General features: G+C 38.2%; 1 protein-coding gene across 1 annotated transcript in view; it reads right to left on the bottom strand.

The window, feature by feature from the left end:
• LOC137603913 (VPS10 domain-containing receptor SorCS1-like) overlaps positions 1-22,497 on the bottom strand; it is a 43,548-nt gene that overhangs the window by 3,563 nt on the left and 17,488 nt on the right. Inside the window, exons 6-26 of the mRNA XM_068327764.1 lie at positions 18,240-18,304; positions 17,614-17,732; positions 17,170-17,289; positions 16,340-16,519; positions 14,408-14,554; positions 13,739-13,841; positions 13,325-13,401; positions 12,438-12,529; positions 12,181-12,288; positions 11,830-11,947; positions 11,543-11,676; positions 10,884-10,997; positions 8,776-8,947; positions 8,457-8,643; positions 7,668-7,801; positions 7,457-7,580; positions 6,586-6,698; positions 5,456-5,590; positions 2,081-2,180; positions 1,548-1,656; positions 363-517 (exon numbers count right to left, since the gene is read on the bottom strand). Of these exons, the coding sequence (XP_068183865.1) occupies positions 363-517; positions 1,548-1,656; positions 2,081-2,180; positions 5,456-5,590; positions 6,586-6,698; positions 7,457-7,580; positions 7,668-7,801; positions 8,457-8,643; positions 8,776-8,947; positions 10,884-10,997; positions 11,543-11,676; positions 11,830-11,947; positions 12,181-12,288; positions 12,438-12,529; positions 13,325-13,401; positions 13,739-13,841; positions 14,408-14,554; positions 16,340-16,519; positions 17,170-17,289; positions 17,614-17,732; positions 18,240-18,304 (2,606 nt within the window). The remainder of the gene's footprint in view (positions 1-362; positions 518-1,547; positions 1,657-2,080; positions 2,181-5,455; positions 5,591-6,585; positions 6,699-7,456; positions 7,581-7,667; positions 7,802-8,456; positions 8,644-8,775; positions 8,948-10,883; positions 10,998-11,542; positions 11,677-11,829; positions 11,948-12,180; positions 12,289-12,437; positions 12,530-13,324; positions 13,402-13,738; positions 13,842-14,407; positions 14,555-16,339; positions 16,520-17,169; positions 17,290-17,613; positions 17,733-18,239; positions 18,305-22,497) is intronic.

The raw sequence follows: 22,497 nt of genomic DNA, 5'->3' as shown, positions 1-22,497 counted from the left end.
TCAGAGATGGATATCTTAAGACCTGGAAAAATAAAACCACTGGATACCACTAAATATAATTAGGAAAATATCAGCTGGGATTGGCTCCAGTCCCTGCAGGAAAAAGTAATGTTTAATAATAATGGAGGAGAGTGGGTTTCTCTCATTTGGGCAGTTTACCAATCATTTTCAGAACTATTACACACATTTAAGGCAATTGCTTTGACAATTATCTAAATGTGAGAGAATACAACACTGCGGGACGACTGGCTCTCCAGACCTTCACTGTCAAGCATGAGAACCTGAAACTAACAATCTGAATACACCCCGCATATTCTCGAGGAACAGCTGCCGCTTAAAGGAAGAAACCGGCATATTAATACCTCTGCTTTTGGAGTTCAGCTGTACGTCCACATGATCCTGCGAGGTCAGCTTGTCCGCCTCAGGCTTTGGGACGGCTATAGAGGTCACAGTTGGGATGACCTCTTGTTCTTTGTCAGGCTGCTCTGCTGTGTATGTGTCGATGACTGGGATCTTCCTGTATGTCACCCAGAGGCAAAAGAAAAGTAAGTAAGTAAGGGAAGTTAATGGAAACCTGCCATCAGGTCTGTTTTACTAATGCCTCCACTGTGCATAATGTGTCACACACTATTTTTAACTGTTAAGGATGAGAGAGGATTGCTTGAAAGCTGGAAACTAGGGCATTTTGCGTTCCACTGGGCTTTGCTCTCTCACTTTCATATTGTTCACCTCACTTTTCAATCAATTTTTCATCCCCTCAGATGCACCCCCAATTCTGCTTAAAACTAACAGCATTTCTAATTTCAGATCTTTCCCCCTGTGAATCTGTGCCGCAGCTGGTGCCATGACATTTGAGGCAGCTTTAGAGAAAGTTGATTTTCTACTGCTATAATTACAATTCTTAAAATTAAGTAATGCTGTACATTTGTGTGAAATTTTACTTATTCCAGAGGAACTTAACTATAACCTCAGTGATTGGCAGGGGATTACCTGCAGCAGAGGATGCTGTTTACTGTATGTCCCTCACTGTATAATATATGTTGTCTCAGGACTTATCTCCTCAACCTTTCCTGCCATTCTGCAGAGTACGCCTCACCTTGAATGGTTGTGTTTAGCATTTCCAAAAGGTCAACCCTCACATTGTCAGATAGATGAATATTGATAACTGGAGGACTCTGACACCCATTCAGCTCTCTGGGAGAATTGATTAGACTGTCATTCCCTGTAATATTCTGCAGATTGAGACAGAGGGGAATTGTCTTATTCCTCGAGCTATTATTGTGACGGAAATGCCCATAGCTCTGAGATATATGGAGTCTGAATACTTGCGGGGTGTTTTAGGAGTTCAGCATCGAGGCTGCTTGTACATAATGGGCCCAACTCTAAATAGCCGTTACGCGACACACACACAAACACAAACAAACAAAACATCTATCTTTTGTGGATATTTCCATTGATGTGAGTGTGATAATCAGGGCATTAATCTTGTCACTTTCAAACTAGATCTGCCCTGTGTGGTTCCAAACAGGTTATCCAGTATACAGTACCTTTTAAATTTGTATATAACAAAGACGGCCAAGCCCAGGAGAACGACTGACACGAGCATGATCACTGCAGTGCCGCTGTGGCCGCTGTCACTACTGTCCACAAGTGGAGCTTTGAGGGAAAAGAAAATTAGACTGAGTGGGTGCTCAAGGCAAATGAGGACAAAAGCATTTCTTTTTTTCAATATAAATAAACGCTTTATAACAATCTTGTTATAGACAATGCAGAATCATTGTCAGCTTGTTTTTTTCATGACAATAGTGAGGAGTAATCACTGAAGAGCTCATGTCAAATCAACTCATCATCTTCTCTTAATGCATGATATTCTATTCACTACCTATGCTGCTCTAGAGGCAGTTCTTGGTACATACTGTATTTAAAAGAAATAACACTAAAGTTGTTGCACAGATTTCAATTTATATTTTACAGATTAAAAAAATGTAAAACTAAAATAATAACAATCTCCTGAGATGCTCACCGTTCCCCAGAGATGGTTTTGGTATGGGTAGGTGTGTGGCAGAGGCAGAAGACTCACCTGGAGACAGGCGTGTGGCATACACGTTCACCTGCGCCCCGGCTCTAAGCGTGAACTGGATGAGGTCTTGATTCAAAGCACTTAGCAGAACCTGAGAAAGCTATAAGGAGGAGTGACAGAGCAGAGAAGACTCTGTTAGCGCCAGCTGCACACCAATATTCCACAGTCATCAATATTTCAATTGCAGTCATTTCATCCGACAGCCTGAATTATGAATCTGGATTTTTGCTGCTTTCTAAAGAGGAGCAAATGTTGATATGACATGATAAAATCAAACCTTCTTCACCAGAACCTTTTTCCCCCCAACTTTTAGAAGCTATGGAAACCTTCATAGGTAAAAGGGCAAGCTACTTATGGTAACAGTGGCAGTGACATTTAAAAGAAAATTAATCTTTTGCCATTTCCATCAAAACAGGAACATTTTCACAAGGTTTCAATGGTTTACAAGCCCGGTGAGGCAAAGCCATTGGAAATCAAAGTTGTTTTAGTGTCGGGAAATTGCGTTTTTAATTTTTCTCCCTGAAGTGCCTCAAGTTTCCCCGTTTTTCACACCTAGATGAAGCAGTCATTTAACAAGACACCAAAATGCCTTACCAGAGCCCATTTGAGTTCTTAGCCATGCCTCACTAATTCCATCTCGCTCTTTCTAAAATCTTTCCACTGGTTAAAATTAGACTCCTCTACACAGTATGAATAATTACTTTTTGTTCTAGTGGCATATCAGGGTCAGCAAATCTATTACACATTTTAATAAGCTGCTCCATAGATACACTCACAATGCATGCACGTGTGTGTGTGTGTGTGTGTGTGTGTGTGTGTGTGTGTGTGTGTGTGTGTGTGTGTGTGTGTGTGTGTGTGTGTGTGTGTGTGTGTGTGTGTGTGTGTGTGTGTGTGTGTGGGCACACTTTCAGTTGATGCATCCACTGCAAGTCATTCACTGGAGATGAGAACAGTGAACTGAAGATTTATTACTCTATTGTCTGTGGGTCTGCCAGGTAATCAGACAGGCTTTAGATAAATACATCTCTTTAATTCCAAATCTAGGCCGCCTGCCCCAGTTTGTCTCCTTTCTTGATGGTGCCAATTATATGATGCATCAATGTAATTAAATACCTATTAACATAGTTCAAGACTGAATGTGAGCCAGCAAAATTATGTTTACTTGTGATACATCAAGGTCCTCTCCGTTATGCGAAATAAATGAGTTTGTTTTGCTCTTGATTATATTACAGTCTTTACATTTAATTGCGTTCTATAGCATGGTCATAAATAATTGATCATTTCTGAAAATGCAGGATTATTTGCTTAGCAGATAATAACCATTACGCATGGTGGCTTAAAACGATTAACGTAATGCTGTTAATAGTTTACGGTTCATGCAAGTCCACAAACAGGCACTGAGTGAAGAACAGGCAGTGAAAGGCAGTGATTCTTGCGCGTCAGTCCAGCATTTGATGGACGCTCAGTCCATGCTTTTAGGTGGGTAGACATTGCCCTCTAGTGTTTATAATCAGCATTACTTCTTAAAGAATATTGAAATGCAAAGTGAATGTACGGTGGAAAAAAATAGCACCAAAGAGCAATAAAGGCACAAATTCGAATTTTGTTTTGAGCTTCAGCATCTGTCATATAATGAGTGTAACTGTGCTTCTTAGTTTGTTTTTGGTGCAAAGAAAACTATTGATGATGAACCATTATAAAACCATAAACAACATAAAAGCAAAAAGCAGGTATTTTTATGTAATGACTCCATGGGAAATGTGTTTTTTTCACAAATGTAGGAAGTTAATACGTTTTAAGTAACTATAAGAGATGTAACCTGCCTGTATGCTAATAACAGTGGCACAGGAACATGTTCCTCTGGTTCTCTGTGTGCTTCCACTTAATGATCCCGAGTTGTATCTGTTACCCCAATTACTACCAAAATATTACACTTTCCATTACTGCTGACCTTTAGGAACAGCATAGTCTCCCTCCTCCTCCCAAGTATCTCACAGCCAGCAGTGTCTATTTATCTCACTGGGGTATGAAAACGCATTTGCTGAGGCTTTAAACTGACTGAGTTAATCCATCACCAGGTTAACCTTATTGCAGAGTGACAATGGACTGTAGACTTCCCAAATAAAGCTACACTTAAACTTGCGTTACCATGCAATGATATTGCAACTTTGACAAAAACAAATTTTGACATGATGCTTATTGTGATGTATTGCCTCACTGAAACAATTTTCCTAAAAGTTGATTTTTTATGTGAAATGAATGGCAATGAGTGGCTGCAGAGAAGGCAGGGAAATGAATTCAAATGTGAAAGGCTTCATAAAATAAATAGAAAATAATACAGAATAAATACGTATTTTTGACTCTCAGCATTCCAACTATATAAAAAAGATGTCTTGCATCTATTAATAAATTAAAAAAATACATGTAGAAAATGACACTGGCTTTTAGCCGTCTTTACACCTCTGAAATAAGATTGGAGGCATCTGCATGTGTGCAAATGTACTGCACAAAGCAGAGCAGTTAAGATTTAACATTTAACATGATGAATGTTTGTCTGGCATCTTCAGGTAACAAATTACATCAGTGCTTAAACAAGCTAAAGTTAGTGAAGTCAATTGTAATAATATATTTAATTAGTGATCAATACAGATATGATTGAAAAACAACATCCAATCAAGGTTGAAGAATAGAAAACAAAATGGCAAAAACGACTCAAATGTCTGTCGAATAAAAACTGGAGGGATTTTATGATGATTGCAATGAGATCTGGCAACAACCTGATAACGATTAAAAATGAAATGGAAGAAAAGAAGGGATAGAATGGCTGTTTTCATACATTTGTTATCCTGAATAAACTCATGGAACGGGGTTTGTTTGCCTTAAGCAGCAAATATAATACACAAATAGCTGCTGGCGAAGTATCCAACAATGAGTAAGCAAATGTTTGTGACATAAAGTGCTAGAAAATAAAATGACCATTAACTTCAAACTGCAGTGTGAGCAAATATATGAATACTGAGATAAATCATGTGGCGTGTGTATGTAGTCAATGGCAGACGTTCCTTGTGTACAACTTCTGTGTTGCTTCTGACATCCCACGCATTGTGCTTGAAAATATGAACAAAAACAAAGCTGCAAAACAAGATGAATTCTTCTGGTGAGCAAAATGTCCCAACATGACACCTTCATAACAGAAAATATCACAGCGTATGTATAATCCGACAATAGCACTGAATCTGACTCAACATTGTGGTGTGGTATTTTAAATGAAAGGAAATATTCCCCAGGGATGTCACCTCCAGACGCATTCTCATCTCTACCATGTTCTACTCAGTGCATGCCAGAGGCCATTAAAATGTTTTGACGAGTTGATACCTGATCCAGGTGCCCCCACTTTTCATTGGTGAGCCTGTGTCTTGACCTCTTATCAGGCACAATGAAAACCTCGGCTGTTGTTGGTAAACCGGGAAACACTGTGACCAGGAGCTGATCCTCCCTGATCCCTGTGACCTTTAATAACAGCAACAAATCCTCATTAAAAACATTTTTTTACCAACACTGTTTGGAGTGATATTCTGAGTTTTGGTCGTGAAATGTGATCAGGGCTCAGCTGTATTAATGAGTAAAAATTGTTGGCTTCATGGGACCTATATCATTTGCTTAAGTACCAGTCACTGTCAACACACAATGCACGGATCAGCTGAAACATGCAAGTTCACTTTGACAGTCGTTAGTAAAGGCCAAGGCTTTTAGTGCATTTATGCCATAACCAGAGGTCTGCTGTCAGTTTCCTGGTGCAAACCATGCCCGCATCTGACAAGACAGAAGGTCAAAGTGAATGTTTCATACTGAGGGCTACTCTAGGATATATATATATATATATACATATATATGTGTGTGTGTGTGTGTGTGTGTGTGTGTGTGTGTGTGTGTGTGTGTGTGTGTGTGTGTGTATATATATACATATATTCGACTGTTCTTTTTTTAACTCTTTTTTTACATCTCTACAGAGCCTGTGAGAGGTTAAAACAGATGTACTTAACCAATCTTAAGCTCTTTGCTCGAGGTTCTGACATTCAATTGGTGCAATGGTATCAGGTCTTCATATTGGTAACTGTTATAGTGGTGCATTTACTGCCCTTAACTGTTTTGACAAGTTCAGTAGATAGCCTGTACTGGTTGTTTTTGTACCAATATTTAGTACCAGTACAGTACAAAATCTTTAATACCAGTGGTATTAAGGATTTTAGGTGACATGCAGTAACAGCGTGTGGAAGCTAACAACTAATTACACAAGAAGTGTGAGAGACAGTGAATCACCTGATATCAAACCAGATGAATGCATTACAAATACAACCACTGGAAACAGTACTGGCTCACCAGACAGAGAGCCAAAGAGTTTTCTCTGCAGGCTGTTATTACACTGAGAGAGGTCTTGGTGGGGGTTTTTTTTTCTTGTTTACTCTACAGTCTTCATAATACCAACTTATTGCTGTAGAACTGACCTGCACCATGGACCTCTTCACCACTCTGCCAATGTCTTCCCTCCACTCAGACAGTCCAGGGTTCAGATCGTCCAAATTAGAAGAAAAACCCAAAACATGTGACCTGAAAAAATCTGAAATCCACACAGACACATAATCTTTCTTCTTCCTTAAATGGAATCTTTAGATCTCTATGTACATTTCAATTTTTTTATTTCAATTGTGCACTGAGAAATGCTAATGTCTAAATTTGCTTTTCACTGCGTTGTGAACTTCTCCCAATCTCAGCTATTTCAGGATGACAGTTTTGTTCTGTCCAAACATTGTTGAAGATGTCAGGTCATTTTTGCAAATGTGAACATATCAACCAGTAAAATGAATTTTGAAAATAATGTTGCCATAAAAAAAATCTGCAAATGCAAGAATTTACCAATATTATTGAAACTTAACTGTATCTGTTATACAGACAAAAATAAATTTCTTATTAAAATAATAGTAAAAATCAATAAACAAACATGTTAATACTGGAAGGATGAATGCTTCTTTTGAGACTTCAGTCAAAATATTAAATGGAAAAATATATCATCTTTGCTCTTTAAAGAGTAAAACTGAAAAAATATTTCAAATTACAAGGTCTTCATACTTCATACCTCATCAAGAGCACACTTTTGAGTCACAAAGCCAAATAAAATATTACGATAATGAAGCCACAACCTTTCCCACAAGTTTAAAGAAGTTTAAAGTTGTACTTCAAGCTGTATTGCAAAGTGTTAGTGTGTGTGTGTGTGTGTGTGTGTGTGTGTGTGTGTGTGTGTGTGTGTGTGTGTGTGTGTGTGTGTGTGTGCGTGCGTGCGTGCGTGCGTGCATGTGTGTACAGTATAGAATGATTCACCGTAAACTGCCATAGTCATCTGGTCCTGAAGGACAGTGTTGCCAACTGAAGCCTGAACCGTAACCTTGTGTCTTCCTTCCATTGAGAAGGTAAAGGATATCGCTCCCTCCAGGGTCACAACAGGCTAAAAGAAAAAGAGAGATGCTGTGAATCTATCATCCATCATTCACTTAATGACCTGCACCATGAAGAATGAGCAAGTGAGCCTTGCCTCTGTTTTGTTATCAAACCACCAGTAATAGGTGACTGTCCCCACATTGGTGGGGTGTAACGCTGTGGTGAGGTTTACTGCTTTGCCTTTGATGGCCACAGAAGGAGTCAAAAGCTGGACACGTTCCAGTTGACCTTTAGAGAGAAAACATGAAAAACGAAAATGACATCTAAATGCAGAATTCATGATCCTCAATTTTCCAACAGAAAACACACATTTTACTATACACAATGAGCACATAGAAAGATGGTGGAGAAGTTAATTGCATTGTCAAGAATCTGCGAATGCTCTGATGCTAAATGTCACTGTTTGGACTCATTACGAGGAGATGGATTCACACTGACCACTGCTGCCCTTCTGACAACGAGGAGATAACAAACAACTGTCTGTTCCCCTTTCACAGGTGAGTAAGATTCAAACATTTGGATGGGGATGCAGGATGGAGATTCAATTTGATGAGCTGGTTTGAAAGTACGGCAGAGTCGGAAGCATATTTGATCAAAGGGTAGCAAGTGTTTTGATCAATTTCTAGTCTGCTGAGTCTCATCATCTATGATCAGCCATGACACAGCTAAATGAAAAGAGCTCATTCTTCGGTCACTTTCACTTAAAAAAAAATCAAATTGAAAGCAAGCAATGTCACAAGTCAACACTTTTACACTAAAGCCACCCTTGAAGTAAAGATGTCTTACTGATAAAATAATGCAAGCACAGACTTGATTTTCCTCATGCAACAATAATAAAAACTTGTTTCATTCTTGTTGCAACCTTTGCATGACTTTGACTCACAGGAGATATGGAGGTACAAGATTACTCTGTCATAGCCCAGAGTGTTGGCTGCTGTTGCAGAGACTTGGTAGATGCCAACTTTACTGTAGATATGCTTGATCCCGTCATCGATGGAGCTCATATTCACATAAGATATGGCAGTCCCATCGCCAAAGTCCACCGTTATGCTTGTTGCTGAGCTGAGACCCTTAAAAAATAAACAAAAGTCAGTTATTTAACTGTCACTTCCACGGAAGCTTCAAAGAGCATTATAACAAAATCACACAAGAAATAGGCCAAATGTTTAATCACAGCTGCTTTGGTGAAATAAAATCAGCACCTCTTCCAGGATCACCAAGAATGTGACGTTCTTCTCCAATGTTGCTACCAGTGTTCCCTCACTGGTAAAAAGCTGGAGACCCTTGGGGGCCTGACTGGGACACTTTTGCCGCCTGGGGCTGTACTTCAACAGGGTTCCCTCAGTGCAGTTGTTAGACAAAGCCCTGCGATATCTGGAAATTGTTAAGGACACCCCCCCCCAAAAAAAACACATTTGAGCACAGCAACTTGTGTGTGTGTGTCTATGCACATAGTCTATACTGTATATATATATATATTTGGGCTGTCAGTTTAACGCGTTAATTATATTAATTAATTACGCTGCAAATTAATGCACTATAAAAATTTACGCAATTAATCGTGAGTGACAAGTCAATGCACAAACATTTTAAATTTGGCCCATTGAGGGACACATAGGCTGCAGTGACGTCACTTCCTACCTGCGCCACTAGTCAAAAGCAGAGTGACTGACAACAGAGATGGACGCAACACAGGAGAGCGAGGCAAGCCCACTTGGACCTTTGGGCGGAAAGTTTATTTATAAAAAGAACAAAGACGGGACTGTCAACAAAAACGCAGTGATTTGTACCTTTTGTAAAAGAATTTTCATATCACTGAAGCAGCTCCAGCCTAACAAATCACTTAAATGCAAAACATGTCAAGGACAGAGTTGTCTGTTGTCAGTTCCTGTAACGTTAGCTTACCCTTTTAAAGGAAAAGTCTATTGGGATCTTGCTATTGATGTTGCCTTATTTAGAGGCATGTTATACTATTCATTTTGAATTGCTGTATTGAGTCAGCTTTAGTATTCATTTTGATTGAGTCTACTTATGTGCCTATTTGAGACTCATCTTTATTTTATTTCTGAATTTTATTTATTTTATTTAACTGTATTTGTATTGCATTTTTGAGAAATGCACCTGGCCTCATTGGTTTGCTGATGTGCTTGACCTTTTTTCTTTTGAATTTCAATTAAAAAGCACATTTAACCAATAAAAATGTGGATTTCAAATCTTCTCTTCTTGGTTTATTCTATTGATTAGTCATGCACTACAATTTTGTAATGTCCTAGAATTCAAATTCTTTATTTGGGGGCCTTTAGCAGGTATGAGATTAAAATGTGATTAATTAGATTCATTACAAATACATATATAAATTTCTGTTTATATAAATTTAAACAGTCCAGAGCAATGGAGAGTGTGGAAAAGAGGTGAAGAAGCGTGTACAGGCAGGATGGAACGGGTGGAGGAAAGTGTCAGGGGTGATGTGTGATAGAGGAGTTTCAGCTAAAATGAAGGGAAAGGTGTACAAAACTGTGGTGAGACCAGCGATGTTGTTTGGTCTAGAGACAGTGTCACTGAGGAAAAGACAGGAGACAGAGCTGGAGGTAGCAGAGATGAAGATGCTGAGGTTCTCTCTGGGAGTGACCATAGGATCAGGAATGAGTACATCAGAGGGACAGCACATGTTAGAGGTTTTGGGGATGAAGTCAGAGAGGCCAGGCTGAGATGGTTTGGACATGTCCAGAGGAGAGACAGTGAATATATTGGTAGAAGGATGCTGAGTTTTGAACTGCCAGGCAGGAGGCCTAGAGGAAGACCAAAGAGGAGGTTTATGGATGTAATGAGGGAAGACATGAAGGTAGTTGGTGTGAGAGAAGAGGATTCAAAGGACAGGGCTAGATGGAGGAAATTGATTCGCTGTGGCGACCCCTGAAGGGAAAAGCCGAAAGGAAAAGAAGAAGAAGATTACAAATACATATATATATACATACATACATACAGTATATATTATAAAATATACATATATATAATATACTTATATATATTTACAGTATATATACACACACTATATTTACAGCATATATACTATATATATATATATATAAATATAAATACTGTATATGTATATACTGTATATATATATATACTGTATATGTACACAGAAGACGGAGAAGAGGCACCAAACAGATATAGAAAAACTGAGTACATGCAGTGTAGTTTACATCCCTGCAGAATAGCAGGTGATCTTTATGAAAGCAGAGTTCAATTGTAACCGAGGGCCTTTGTGCACCCGCTACTCCTGTCAGTAAAAATGAAGAAGATATACCCAGTCGTGTTGAAGAAAGTGTCCCCTGTGATGCAGTCTCTAGATGTGGCTGAAGGAACAAACCAGAAAGCCGGACTGCAGCTCCCATCTATCTGCCTCTCAAACCCATAGTCGCTGTTTCAGTTTGGACAAGCAAAGAGAAAAGATAACACTGGGGCGTTACCAAAATTAATGATGGTGAATTAGTGATACAAAGTCAAATGGCTACTCTAAACAGTGGCTTGAGAGAAACATTTTGTGAGGCAAAGCAGCTTTTTCCTCTTGAAATCTATGTGAGTATTTTGTAATTGCTGTGAATTTGAAACTAATGAAGAGAAGTTGATGTAAGTGAAAGATGTCATATAATTGGTTGTTTATTCCATCTTTGTTTAATTATTTCAGTTCAGTTGTTTTTTGACTTTGTTTGCACATGTTTGCACACACATTTTCCATATTATGATATGCAATATAATAAAATCAGACAAACGTGCATGCAAATATACTGTGCAGCTCTAAAATGTAATAATAACTCTGAGCTGCAAATTATAATATATAAGTCTTCCAACACTGCTCTTGTTGTGCTTTAGATTTGCTTCACAGACTCTGCCTCTGGAGATTGATAAAGTGCTGTGGATTGGATTTAATGAAGTGAAAAAAGTAGCTGCAGAGCAGGAACTCACCACTCAAAATCTGCGTCTGTGCACAGGCAGGAGTCTGACATCTGGGAAACATACTGATCTCTGGCCTTGACACATCGAACGTTTGCTTTCAGTTTTTGGAAGATTCTCTTCATTCCCATGATGCACACTTCACCCTTTGATAAATAATGCATCATAAACATTTCAGAGGTTCTTCTTTTTATTTGTATACCATCTTGCTTTTGTTGTTTGACTGTGAAGAAGTACACTAGTGTTTCATCTGCAACTGAATCACGTAACAGACAGACAAGGCAGAGGCAAGACACTACCTCATTGTCTAGTTGCCATGTCAGATAGTCTTCAGGTGTGCATCGTCGTTGGAAAATGAACCGGAAGTCAATTTTGACAAGTTGCCACTCAGATCGATGACTAAAATGACCAAATATTCTGCGTAAGTCAGAAAAAAACAGATCAGAAACATTTGGTCCAATGGGGAGATTTAAAGCACTGACATTTGTCCATGTACCTCTGTGAGGGCTTATGAAATCATTGCAAACCCTCATTAAATAGTCTCGCAAATATTCATGCACACTTCGTCAGGGTGATATATAATAATTACCCAGAGCAGCTAGTATCAGACTAGAGACATGTACGCTATTTGCAGTTCCTTCATATCTTACGTCATTATGAGGGTGTCCTCTCCAGGCTCCCCCAACACACCATCAACATAGAGTGGAGACGAGGTGAAGCTATATTTGTCCCAGTTTCTGCCCTCATCAAAACTCAGCCTGAGGAAAAGAACAATGGTTGGATCAGAGACAGACCAGCCGCAAATAGAGCTGAATTCAAAGCCTCAGCAGAAAAGCAGTCTCCCTCCTTGGTGTGAAGATAGATTATAGTCTCCAAATAGACATGGCAGATCCTTGGAGGGACTTACAAAATATGTCTAATTGGCAGAGGTGTGTGTCGGATGGCCACAAGAGATCCCCCTTGATTCAGGAAAAACACACTGTACTCTTCCTGAAAAACCTGCAGACAAAATCTTCAGGTTATTGAGAGAACTGAAGAAAACTATGGTGACAACATAAGGAATATGTAACCACACATTTACATTCCAAACAACTAGAAACCTCAACTGTTCATAAAAAAAAAGAGTCTCAACTGCAGCAGGTTTTAATGTTAGTGTTGATTTCTGCAGTCGGATGTCAAAATTCTTTGGGTTTGTTTGTTTCACAGCCTGGAGTTGAGGATGTCTCACACAAGGCAGGTTGTCAAAAACTCTTTAGTTCTTTGTTACTCTAAATAACAATAAGTTGGTATTAAAATATGCATCATATTCCTGCTTTTGTTCTCCTTGTTTTTATTCAGATACTTCCTGTCTACAGATGTTTAAAATCTTGTTATACAGAGAAGAATGTTCAGGGGGAAACAGCATCTATCACTTAATCAGGAAATGTACCGGTAGAAAGAAAGTATGTAGAGAAACGTAATCCAACCCTATCCCCTTGCACATTTAGGCCATCATCTATCTCTCATAACAACCTTGTCATTTGTACCTCTCACACGTGCTCAGGCTTCATTTCCTGCCATCATCTGGGGCTGAAAGCTGAGATATCAGGTGTTTTCATCAACTATACAGCTTATTCATTCCAGCTGCTGCTACAAATGTTCTTCCCCTGTTCATCAGTGACCAGAGTTTTCAGATTCACCAACATAACCTCAATAGTTTTACAGTAATCCGCCACCACCACCAATGTCTGGACTGCAGAAATGCAGGCATTGGAACAACAATCAGAAATTTATCACTGAGGTGCCATAACATACCTCCCTCCAAGTATTTCCAGCATCAGATGTGATGTAAATACTGACATTAGTATTGGTCAGCTCAGGTCCAACCACACCTAAAGGTAGAGGAGCAGTATTTGAACACTTCAGTATTTCAAGCATGCCACTTGATCTGATACACGGACAAGAGTTTAGTTGCTTGTTTTAAAATTTGGGTATTTCTTCAGGCAAGACAAAAGGTCTTTTTGTTATTCTTTCCACTGGAGCAACATAGAACAGATGTGCAGGAAAAACTGATTTCATTTCATTTTGTAAACTGCTGTCAGCTGAAAAAGACAGCACTGTGAACAGATGTAACGAAACAGATTTGATTGGGAGCATTGGAGGATAAGATCAAGAGGAAACAACGGTATGGATGTGTGAATCAAAGTGCATATCAAATAATCTCCTCACCTGATGCTATTATAATTCCTGGAGCCGAGTCTTTGCTGACAACATTTCCTGAGGTGTAAGGATTTTCTGATACGTGAAGGTGTAGATGTAATGAACAGTAAGGCTGTGAATAACAGAGGAAATGAGTTTGCCAAAGTCAAATGTAATTTTTGACCTTGTTCAAAAAATAAAAGGTTTCAAAACAACTGCCTTTCAAAATATCACATTCATGTAGTCACGTACGAACATCATAAAGTGTAATTTATGCTAGCCATTCTTAAACCACTTATTTACATTCATGCTTACTACAAAACTGGGAAGAACAAAATATATATATAGTATAAGCAGTAATTATGAGGGGTATTATTACAATTGCTATGATTATTTTGAGATATTGAAGAACTGATTTAAAAGATGCGGTAGATGCAGTGGTAACATTTTATGATCATCTGCACAGTACAGTAATAGCGAGTTGAATGATGGGTTATGCTCATTTAACCTTTAGTGAACTCATGAGCATAATTCATCATTGGATGTTATTTGAAGCTAAAAACATTCATTGTGCAGGATTATTAATGTGATTCACATTTGTTGCCATTTTTTGGCCATTCCATGATCCAGTGTTTGAGTTTGGTGAAATATGGAATGGAAATCCACATAACCATATCTTTCTTTCAGTGGCCCACTTACCTGTTCACAATAGAACTTATTTCCCTGGAGATCTGTTGTTGGAGCCTGAAGGAGACGCCAGTCTCTCCCCTTGTTGTATGTGATGTAAGTTTTCACTTGGTTCTCAACAACTTTATTTGACAGGAACACCCCTTTAATCCCTGCAACCTGTGAACATGAGCAGTGGGGGAAAAATAACAAAAAAGAAAGAAAAAAGAACACCCGTAAATTATTCAGACTTAAGTACAGCTGAAGCCCTAGTTCGGAGAGGGAGAGATATTTAAAAGTGATAGCTTCTCTGACAGGGAGCACTATTTTGGACCATCTGTAGAACTGCGGAATCAAAACAACATATGTTGCAGCCTTGAGATATTTCTTCTCTTTGTGTTTATATGCACGGAGATGCAGATTGTCATGTGTCTCTACCACTTAAGTTTCGCTTGTATTTAGGTATAACAACATATTTTGTCAATGGAATGACCATTTCCTATCACGTACTGGTCTAGCCTTTGTAATTCCGAGCATAAAGTGTTGTACAGGTCAGTGAGCAGAGAAGGTAACCAGTACTGCTCTTAGGTGTGTGTAAAAGTGAGATGCATTTACTGCTGGGTGCAGGAGAGGATAATCTAGAGTGATGCCTACATGAGCAGTCACTGCAACCTCACAGCACATCTGTCATGACAGATAACACAGACGTGATGTTCAGGACCTGCATTAAAGCTCCAATTGTGCTCAAATGACTGTATAGATGCTGTTTTCTAAAGACTGAGGATACTCAATGTTTGTTTATGTAATTCCATACAATATGTAGTGATGAATATAAGAAACACAAAGATGCTGCACAAGAAAAGACAATGCAGCAACATCTGTTCCATTGTGGTGAACAACATGCAAGACATGGAGGAAAATCAAGATTAACAAGTTTTAGGCTGACTTCATGCTTCACACAACACTCTGTTTAATTGTTTATGAATGCTGAGCAACAAGGATTTTCCATTTGTACGACACTCTCACTGGTAAATGGGATCTTTTGTGTTCATAATATTTCAATGTTTCTCATTGTGAAAACAAAAAGTAACATTGACACCGAGAATCACAAGAGCATCTGTCATTGTGTGAATCTGTGAATAAAGTTTAGCAGCTATTAATTTCAATATCTGATAACGTATTGATACTCACATATTGGTGCTGCAGCAGGTGGACTCAACATATTGATTCCTCTTACTCACAAATCACAAGTTGAATAAAGTTTGTCAGAATACACTGTGACTTCTTCACATTTCATATCTTGTAAGAATTAGCCAATGAATTGATGAGTATTAGATGGTCAAATCGGTTAAGTTATTAATCAATGATGTTTACAAATGATGGTCCTGCTAATGTTGTATCACCATGGGCTCAAAAATAATCACCGGTATTAGCATTTTTTTCCACTTAAAGCCGACATTATTTTTATGTTTAATAAATCAATTGGTGATTTGTGAATGTTTGTCTGTAACTTTATTTTGGTTTCCACTTAAAAATGGTAAAGTAATCAATTTGCAATTATAGACACTAAAACAATTTGAGAACCTGGAGATTGCAGGTGTTTGATAAATAATATCATAATGGAAGAAAAAAATCACATAAATGATGTGTTTGCTGACTGATTTTTTTGTCTTTTGATTATCCTCAAACTAATTTCAGCACTAACCAAATGTACACTCAATTCAGATCTGCTTTGACACATGTATTACGTGCAAATATGAATCTCAAATTGCACAAAATAGTTATAACATTGCAAAAAAATCATAATTTTGAAAATGCACCAACTATTGCATTAGTTAATAATGTACAAGAAATACTATCCTGAAACATGCAGCAGTAACAAGAGAAGAGAGTCGGTCCATTATGCCTGAATACCATGGCAACATGTGAAAAAGATAACAGCCTCATCTCAACAGCTCTGCCCACCTCATAGAGGTCTATCATGATGTTGCCCTCCGGCCCCCCACTGCTCACAACGCTCTCCAGCATCATGGTGAAAAACAGCCCCCTGGACTCGGACATGTAAAGGTTATAGGAGTCGTTCTGATGCCAGTCCTGAATTGCTGCCACCACCTGGTTATCATCTGTGCTGATTATCTGCAAGTCCTGCAGACATTCAGAATTTGTGAGCACATCAAGAATTGATTTGAATGAGTTCTTTCAACATATGCAGTAAGAGTAAAACTCCACGATAGTGACCTCATAGCGGTTGCGGACCGCGAACAGCAAGCTATCGATTCAGCACTTCTGGACATGATTCAGCAGCAAATAGACCTCAGGGGTTTCGTGGCATGCACTAAAAATGAAGGAAGGCTCCATTTAATTTTACTGAATCCTTTATCCAGAGCGAAGCAAGGTAGGGGAATGTGCGTCCTTCGCAAGGTACCTGACAGCATACATGAATGGATGAATGGACGGTTTGATCAAAACACCAAGTGAGCATCAATTCTATATTGTTGTTCGGGCAAAGACTGCTATACTTTCAGTAAATGAAATGTGAATGGAAGCTCCTTTGCAGTCCTGGGGACTGCTGACAGCATGACTCCAGATTCATTTTTTAAGTAAATCTCACTTGAGGGTGTGATGATTAAAAAGTGATTAAAAACTATGCATGGGGTTGTATTTATAAATATATAATCCTTCATAAATGAATCAATTTGCAACCGATTAATTATGATGATATGTAAAGCTTTTAATGGAGTAAAATCTTTCAAAAGTGTGTTTCACAGTAAAATTAATGTTCCACGGCTACTTACCAAACACAGCATCCTTTCCACTGGTCTTACCTTTGGCAGAGTGTACTTGGGAAGCTTCATTGGGTAGAAAGCATTTCTTTTGTAGGACACATAATGGACTGATTTGCCACCTATTGGCACCTGAAAAAACAATAAAGAGGGATTTTTAGATCAAAACATTTCACATAAATACTAGCTTCACTGTGTGCACTGATTGTCAGCAGCATAAAATGAAAAATCATCAAAAGTTTTGGTTGAATTCTAATTTCTTACACAGTATGCCAGAGTTGTGTTGTTGTCTCATACACAACACAGTGATTTCAATTTCATGCCACCCGTTCTCAAGATAATGGCCCCTTTTAGTTAATGAAAAACATGACTGTACATTAAAATGTGATGGAGTGCAGCAGTTTTACAGCTTTTAATTGTCTTTTAATGAAGTCAGACCTTGTAATAAAAACCCACCTGGATGAAGACGTATTCATCCTGAACCACCAGGGAATTAGGGATGATAGATCCTGGGAAAGGCTTGCCCTTGTTTCCATCAGAGCAGTTTTGAAGTTTACATGTTATGTACTGTGATCCTGTGGTAAACAAAAAATATAGAGGTAAATAAATAATTTTCTGTACGCTGCAATCAAGGTTTAGGATTACTTATGCTGATGCCATTAACTGAGCCATAGAGGCAAAATTTTGGAGGCCTGTCTTCACTCTCAGATAAAGTAGTAGAGAGCTGTCCCAGAACATCAGCCAAATGAAGCAGGCTCCCCCGGGACAGGGCATTAACACACAAGGCATTATGGAAGTGCCGCCCTCTCAGCACCGTGGCCAAGATAAGAGCCAAGTCACAGCCTGGCCCCTGAAAAATTAATTAGTTTAATCGTATGAAGTCTCCATCCAGCCAATTCAGATGGGGACAAAAATTTAAGTGGAGAGAATTAAAAAAAAAAAAGAAAAGAAAAACTTTAAGCTCAGCACAGTTTTTTTCATTCTTAATTAAGTTTGAGGAATCACATCAAAAGTACAGGAAATCTGATGTGGATTAGTCTACCTCTCTGTGTTGTTTAGTAACACAATTTTATACTACTCACGTCCATCAGAGACGCTGATCTCCAGGTGAATCATTCCTTGCTCTTTATCCAAACCCAGCCTGGACCTGCAACATCATGACAGACTTTAATACTGAGACTACTTCCATATCCACATTTACTTGTATGTGAGTGCTTCGCAACCACATAGGCTCACAACACTTTAAGGTAAGGGCTTTGTTGGGTTACTCGTCCTGTAAAAGCAATTCAAAATGTCTGTTGATGTTAGTAAGTGCTTTACAAACAAACAAACAAACAAATAAATAAATAATCAATCCTTTAATGATCCCTCTGGGGATATTACTTTTTTCCGCTCTAATAATCACACGTGTGTGTGTGTGTGTGTGTGTGTGTGTGTGTGTGTGTGTGTGTGTGTGTGTGTGTGTGTACGTGCGTGTGTGTGTGTATATACGGTACAGACCGTATACACAGACCTACGATTCAGAGTTGATCAATTAGTACATGAGCCACAAAAGTGTTGTAGATTCCTGAGTCCCTTGAATAAGAGCAGGAATGTTTTTGTCACTGCTTGCCTTCATTGAGGCTCAATGACTGTAATGATGACATTATAAAATGTGTTTTCACAGCTTCAAAATGTTAATGTTATAAAATCTAAAAGCATCAAACATTTTTGATTAAAATAGTTAGAATTGACTTTATAGGCAGTTCAAGGTGGCTTGTCAACAATTTTACTAACGTCTCTTTCCTCTTTTTGTCACAGGTTTCTCAACAGGAAGCAAATAATAAAGTCAATCTATACTTCACTAAAATGTGTGCAGTCATCTCCATGGTAGCCAGAGACCCACTGCATCTTTCAGAAGCAAATTCTTTACAGAATGCATTTTGCACAGGCAGGTTTTTTTATGATTTGAAATGTTTGCTTAAATATTTAAAGACATTGATCTACATTATTTAATTAGCACCCAGTTTTGTCCTTTTATGAAGGAAAAGTTATTTAAGTTGGGCTGCAAAATAAAATAAGTAGATTCTATTCAGAAATACAGCTGAATACTTCCTGCAGAGCAGCCATGAGGTGAGATCAGGCTGAAAACGGTAGTTAGGCTGCTTGTTGTGCTCTCTGGACACAGACACTTCATGCCGCTGGAAACTACTCTCGCCATGGCAATGTTAGGAATGCAGCTTAGTCACACATAATGATGTCAGCTGCTTAAAAAAGTTCTCCTGGTATGTGGCATGATCAAAATTGTTGAGCCTTGCCATCTCTGTCAAGGGACACTGATCAAAAACAGCTGAACAACAAAACTATCATCACATGTCTTAACCATACAGATCAAACAACAGCCCAGCCTAAAAGAATATGAAATATGGTTGACATGTCAAAATATTATAAATGACTAGCTACCTAGTCAGTCAACTTTAAATCACTAGATAAAGGATAGCACTAGCTATCTAGTTAATAATAATTTAAAAGCCAAATGTATATACTTCATTTTATGAGTGGTAGCAGAAGAAGAAAGTATGAAAGAAAAGGCCGAGTAATAATTTTTCTGTCAGAAATATTTTCATGTTTCATAAATCATGTTGTAGCCCTGCTGATAAAAGCTTTTGACACTGATATAGGCTACACACAGAGTGTCTATTAAACCTGGATCCAGTCTGGATATTTTACCTTTCACCAAAGATTTAACTTTCTTTTTCATTTTGAGCGTCGAACAGCTTAATGAAGCACTGAGGCAAGAAGCTTCATTAATTACATTTCTGTTGTCCCAAGGCATGTGTGATAATGTGTACACGCTGCGTGAACAACATCCTAAAAACAAATAAGGTTGTGAAAATCTTTCTTTTCTTTTCTTCATCCTGTTATCAGACATGAAATATGGTTTTTGAATATGGAGGTTGTCAAGGTAAAAGAAAGAGAGAAGGAGGGACAGACAAAGAGAGAGAGATGCGGCGTAAATTTTACAGCTCCTCTAGGAGCAATAATGCAACCTTATCTCTAACTCTGACCTGATGGACATTTGACCTGCCCTGCTCTTTATGCATAAGGTGTACTAAGCCATTTCATTCTATTTCAAAAGAGATTCTTCATGGTAGCGGTTAAGTGCTGAGTGACAGTTGTGGCCACTTGTTGTATTAATAGCAGCTGTTTTGACAGAAGATGGGTTTCCACTCATTCCCCACGCCGTGTCTAAACTATAATATAAAAAGGCCTATCCTGCCTCCCTCAGCACTCTGTAATTGCCTCGCAGCTCCATCTCTTTTAATGGACTTTCTGTCAAATGCTTCATCCAATCCTATCAGTGAACAGCCGCTCTGCTCTTAAATAAACCGCTGCAATGTTAAACTGTGTTCTTCCATAACTAACACGCCACTATGTCTGTCCAGTCAGGGTGCTTGTTAACACGTTTTTATAAATCGTGTTGGTTATATTTTCTTCAACAAGATGAGCAACGCATGGTGAGATCAAAGTAAGTCTTTCCTAGCTACTCTGTGGCCATGTGGGGAGAATTTTATCTGCTGTGTTTCAGTACGTTTATTCCTTTGAAGAGTAAAGTACACATTTAACATCAAGTGCTGTTTTTTTTTTTTAATCGATTTCCTTCATGTTCGTGTGCAGATGATGCTAAAGACATACCAAACAAGACTCAAGACTCAAATGGTAAATGATAATTAATCAAAAAAAAAATTAAAGGTCATGGATGAATCAACCTCAATATACTGTATTGTAAAGATCTTTATATTGTAAAAAGATCTTTCAAATTAAACTTAATACATATTTCAACTAACAAGGTGTAACAATTTTTTTGATGTGTTAATTTATTTTTCAGAGAGAATGTCATGCACTATTCATATTATAATATACAATGGCTCCTGATGTGCATGCTTCCCGAGTTAAAGAAGCATCACTATTTTATCTTACAATAACAGCTTTAATATAATGGGTACCGTCTCTGTGTCTGTTTGTAACTTTGGTGAGCAGGTATGGTCAGAGTGAGTAGATCTAAATCACACAAACCTCTAACCAGCTCGAATTTAATGATCATATTTACCTCCACATGTTTGCTCCTGCATCTGCCTCTTTATGGGCAGATTACACAAAAACAACTTGATGTATTTTTATGATAGTAAGAAGGTTGTCAACTGTACAAAAAACAGATTTGTATGTATTGTAGTCTGTCAACGTCCATTTATGCTCCATTTACATGTAAGCAGATACTTCCGTAAGTTCTTTACATTGATATAGATCAACTACAATGGATAAGTAAGTTTCAGAAGTTTCCACAACCTATATGGCAACACTCTGAGGAGGTGGTCTGTGAGGTTATCAGGTAAAGACTAGACTTGAGCAAGAAGAGACTTTCACTTTTCCAGTCCTAGTTTTTCTTCTTCATTTTGTCCATACACATTTGTCATGCCATGCTTGAATTGTCGCTATGCTGCACCGAATCCTTTCTGGTGGGTTTGCTCCATTTCATTCGTTTCATCCGTATCTGTAAGCTTTCTGAAAACACGCTCGATTGCTGCAGAGGCCTCCGCCTGTTTTCTGTCCATCATAAGAAGAGATTATAAATGTGTTTTGACCATTTCACATAAATGCTGATTAATAATAGCAATGCTTACACAATGAGTCGCAGGTTCATAAGAGCATCACTGAATTGGGACACACCACAATTAGCTAGCAATAGTAGCAGATGTAATTCTTTCCTCTGTAAGAAAAAGGTTTGTAATGTAATTACATTATGACTTGGGGCTACACTTTTAAGTTGAGTATTTCTGCATAGCTGATTATTAGAAATGGAGACTTAGTGTTAGTAGAGGAACCCTTTCTGGTACAATATACATAGAGAGCTTGCGACAGAGAGCTTGCGATAAATGTTGGTGTGATATAATATTGTATTTAATTTATCACTGTTGTCACTGACTTTTTGGTGCCTTGGTCCAGCTAGGAATCAGCAACAGACAGACAGCATTAATAAATTACTAAATCCAGATTTACCTCATGCTTAATTATTTAAAGTTATATAGATGTTTCAATCTAATTTCAAACTTCTGATCCCAAGTTTACCAAATAAAGCAGTAGGAAAGCAAATGAGTATCATGCATCCATCTTCCCTTTGAAGATACAAACACCTTGTTAAAAAAAAAAGTCTTTGTTTTCATCTATTTTCTAATCCTTCCCTCTCTTACCTCCATTTTTGTAATTCTATGCATGAACACATTTTGTTGCCAGCAACTATAAAAATATTATAAATTAAACATTTATCTTGGACATCAAACCCTGTTCCAACACCCTAGAGCG

Source organism: Antennarius striatus, chromosome 11 (assembly GCF_040054535.1).
Source record: "Antennarius striatus isolate MH-2024 chromosome 11, ASM4005453v1, whole genome shotgun sequence".
Lineage (NCBI taxonomy): Eukaryota > Metazoa > Chordata > Actinopteri > Lophiiformes > Antennariidae > Antennarius > Antennarius striatus.
Note: the sequence above shows the minus strand (reverse complement) of the source record. Positions and strands in the feature narration are given on the sequence as shown.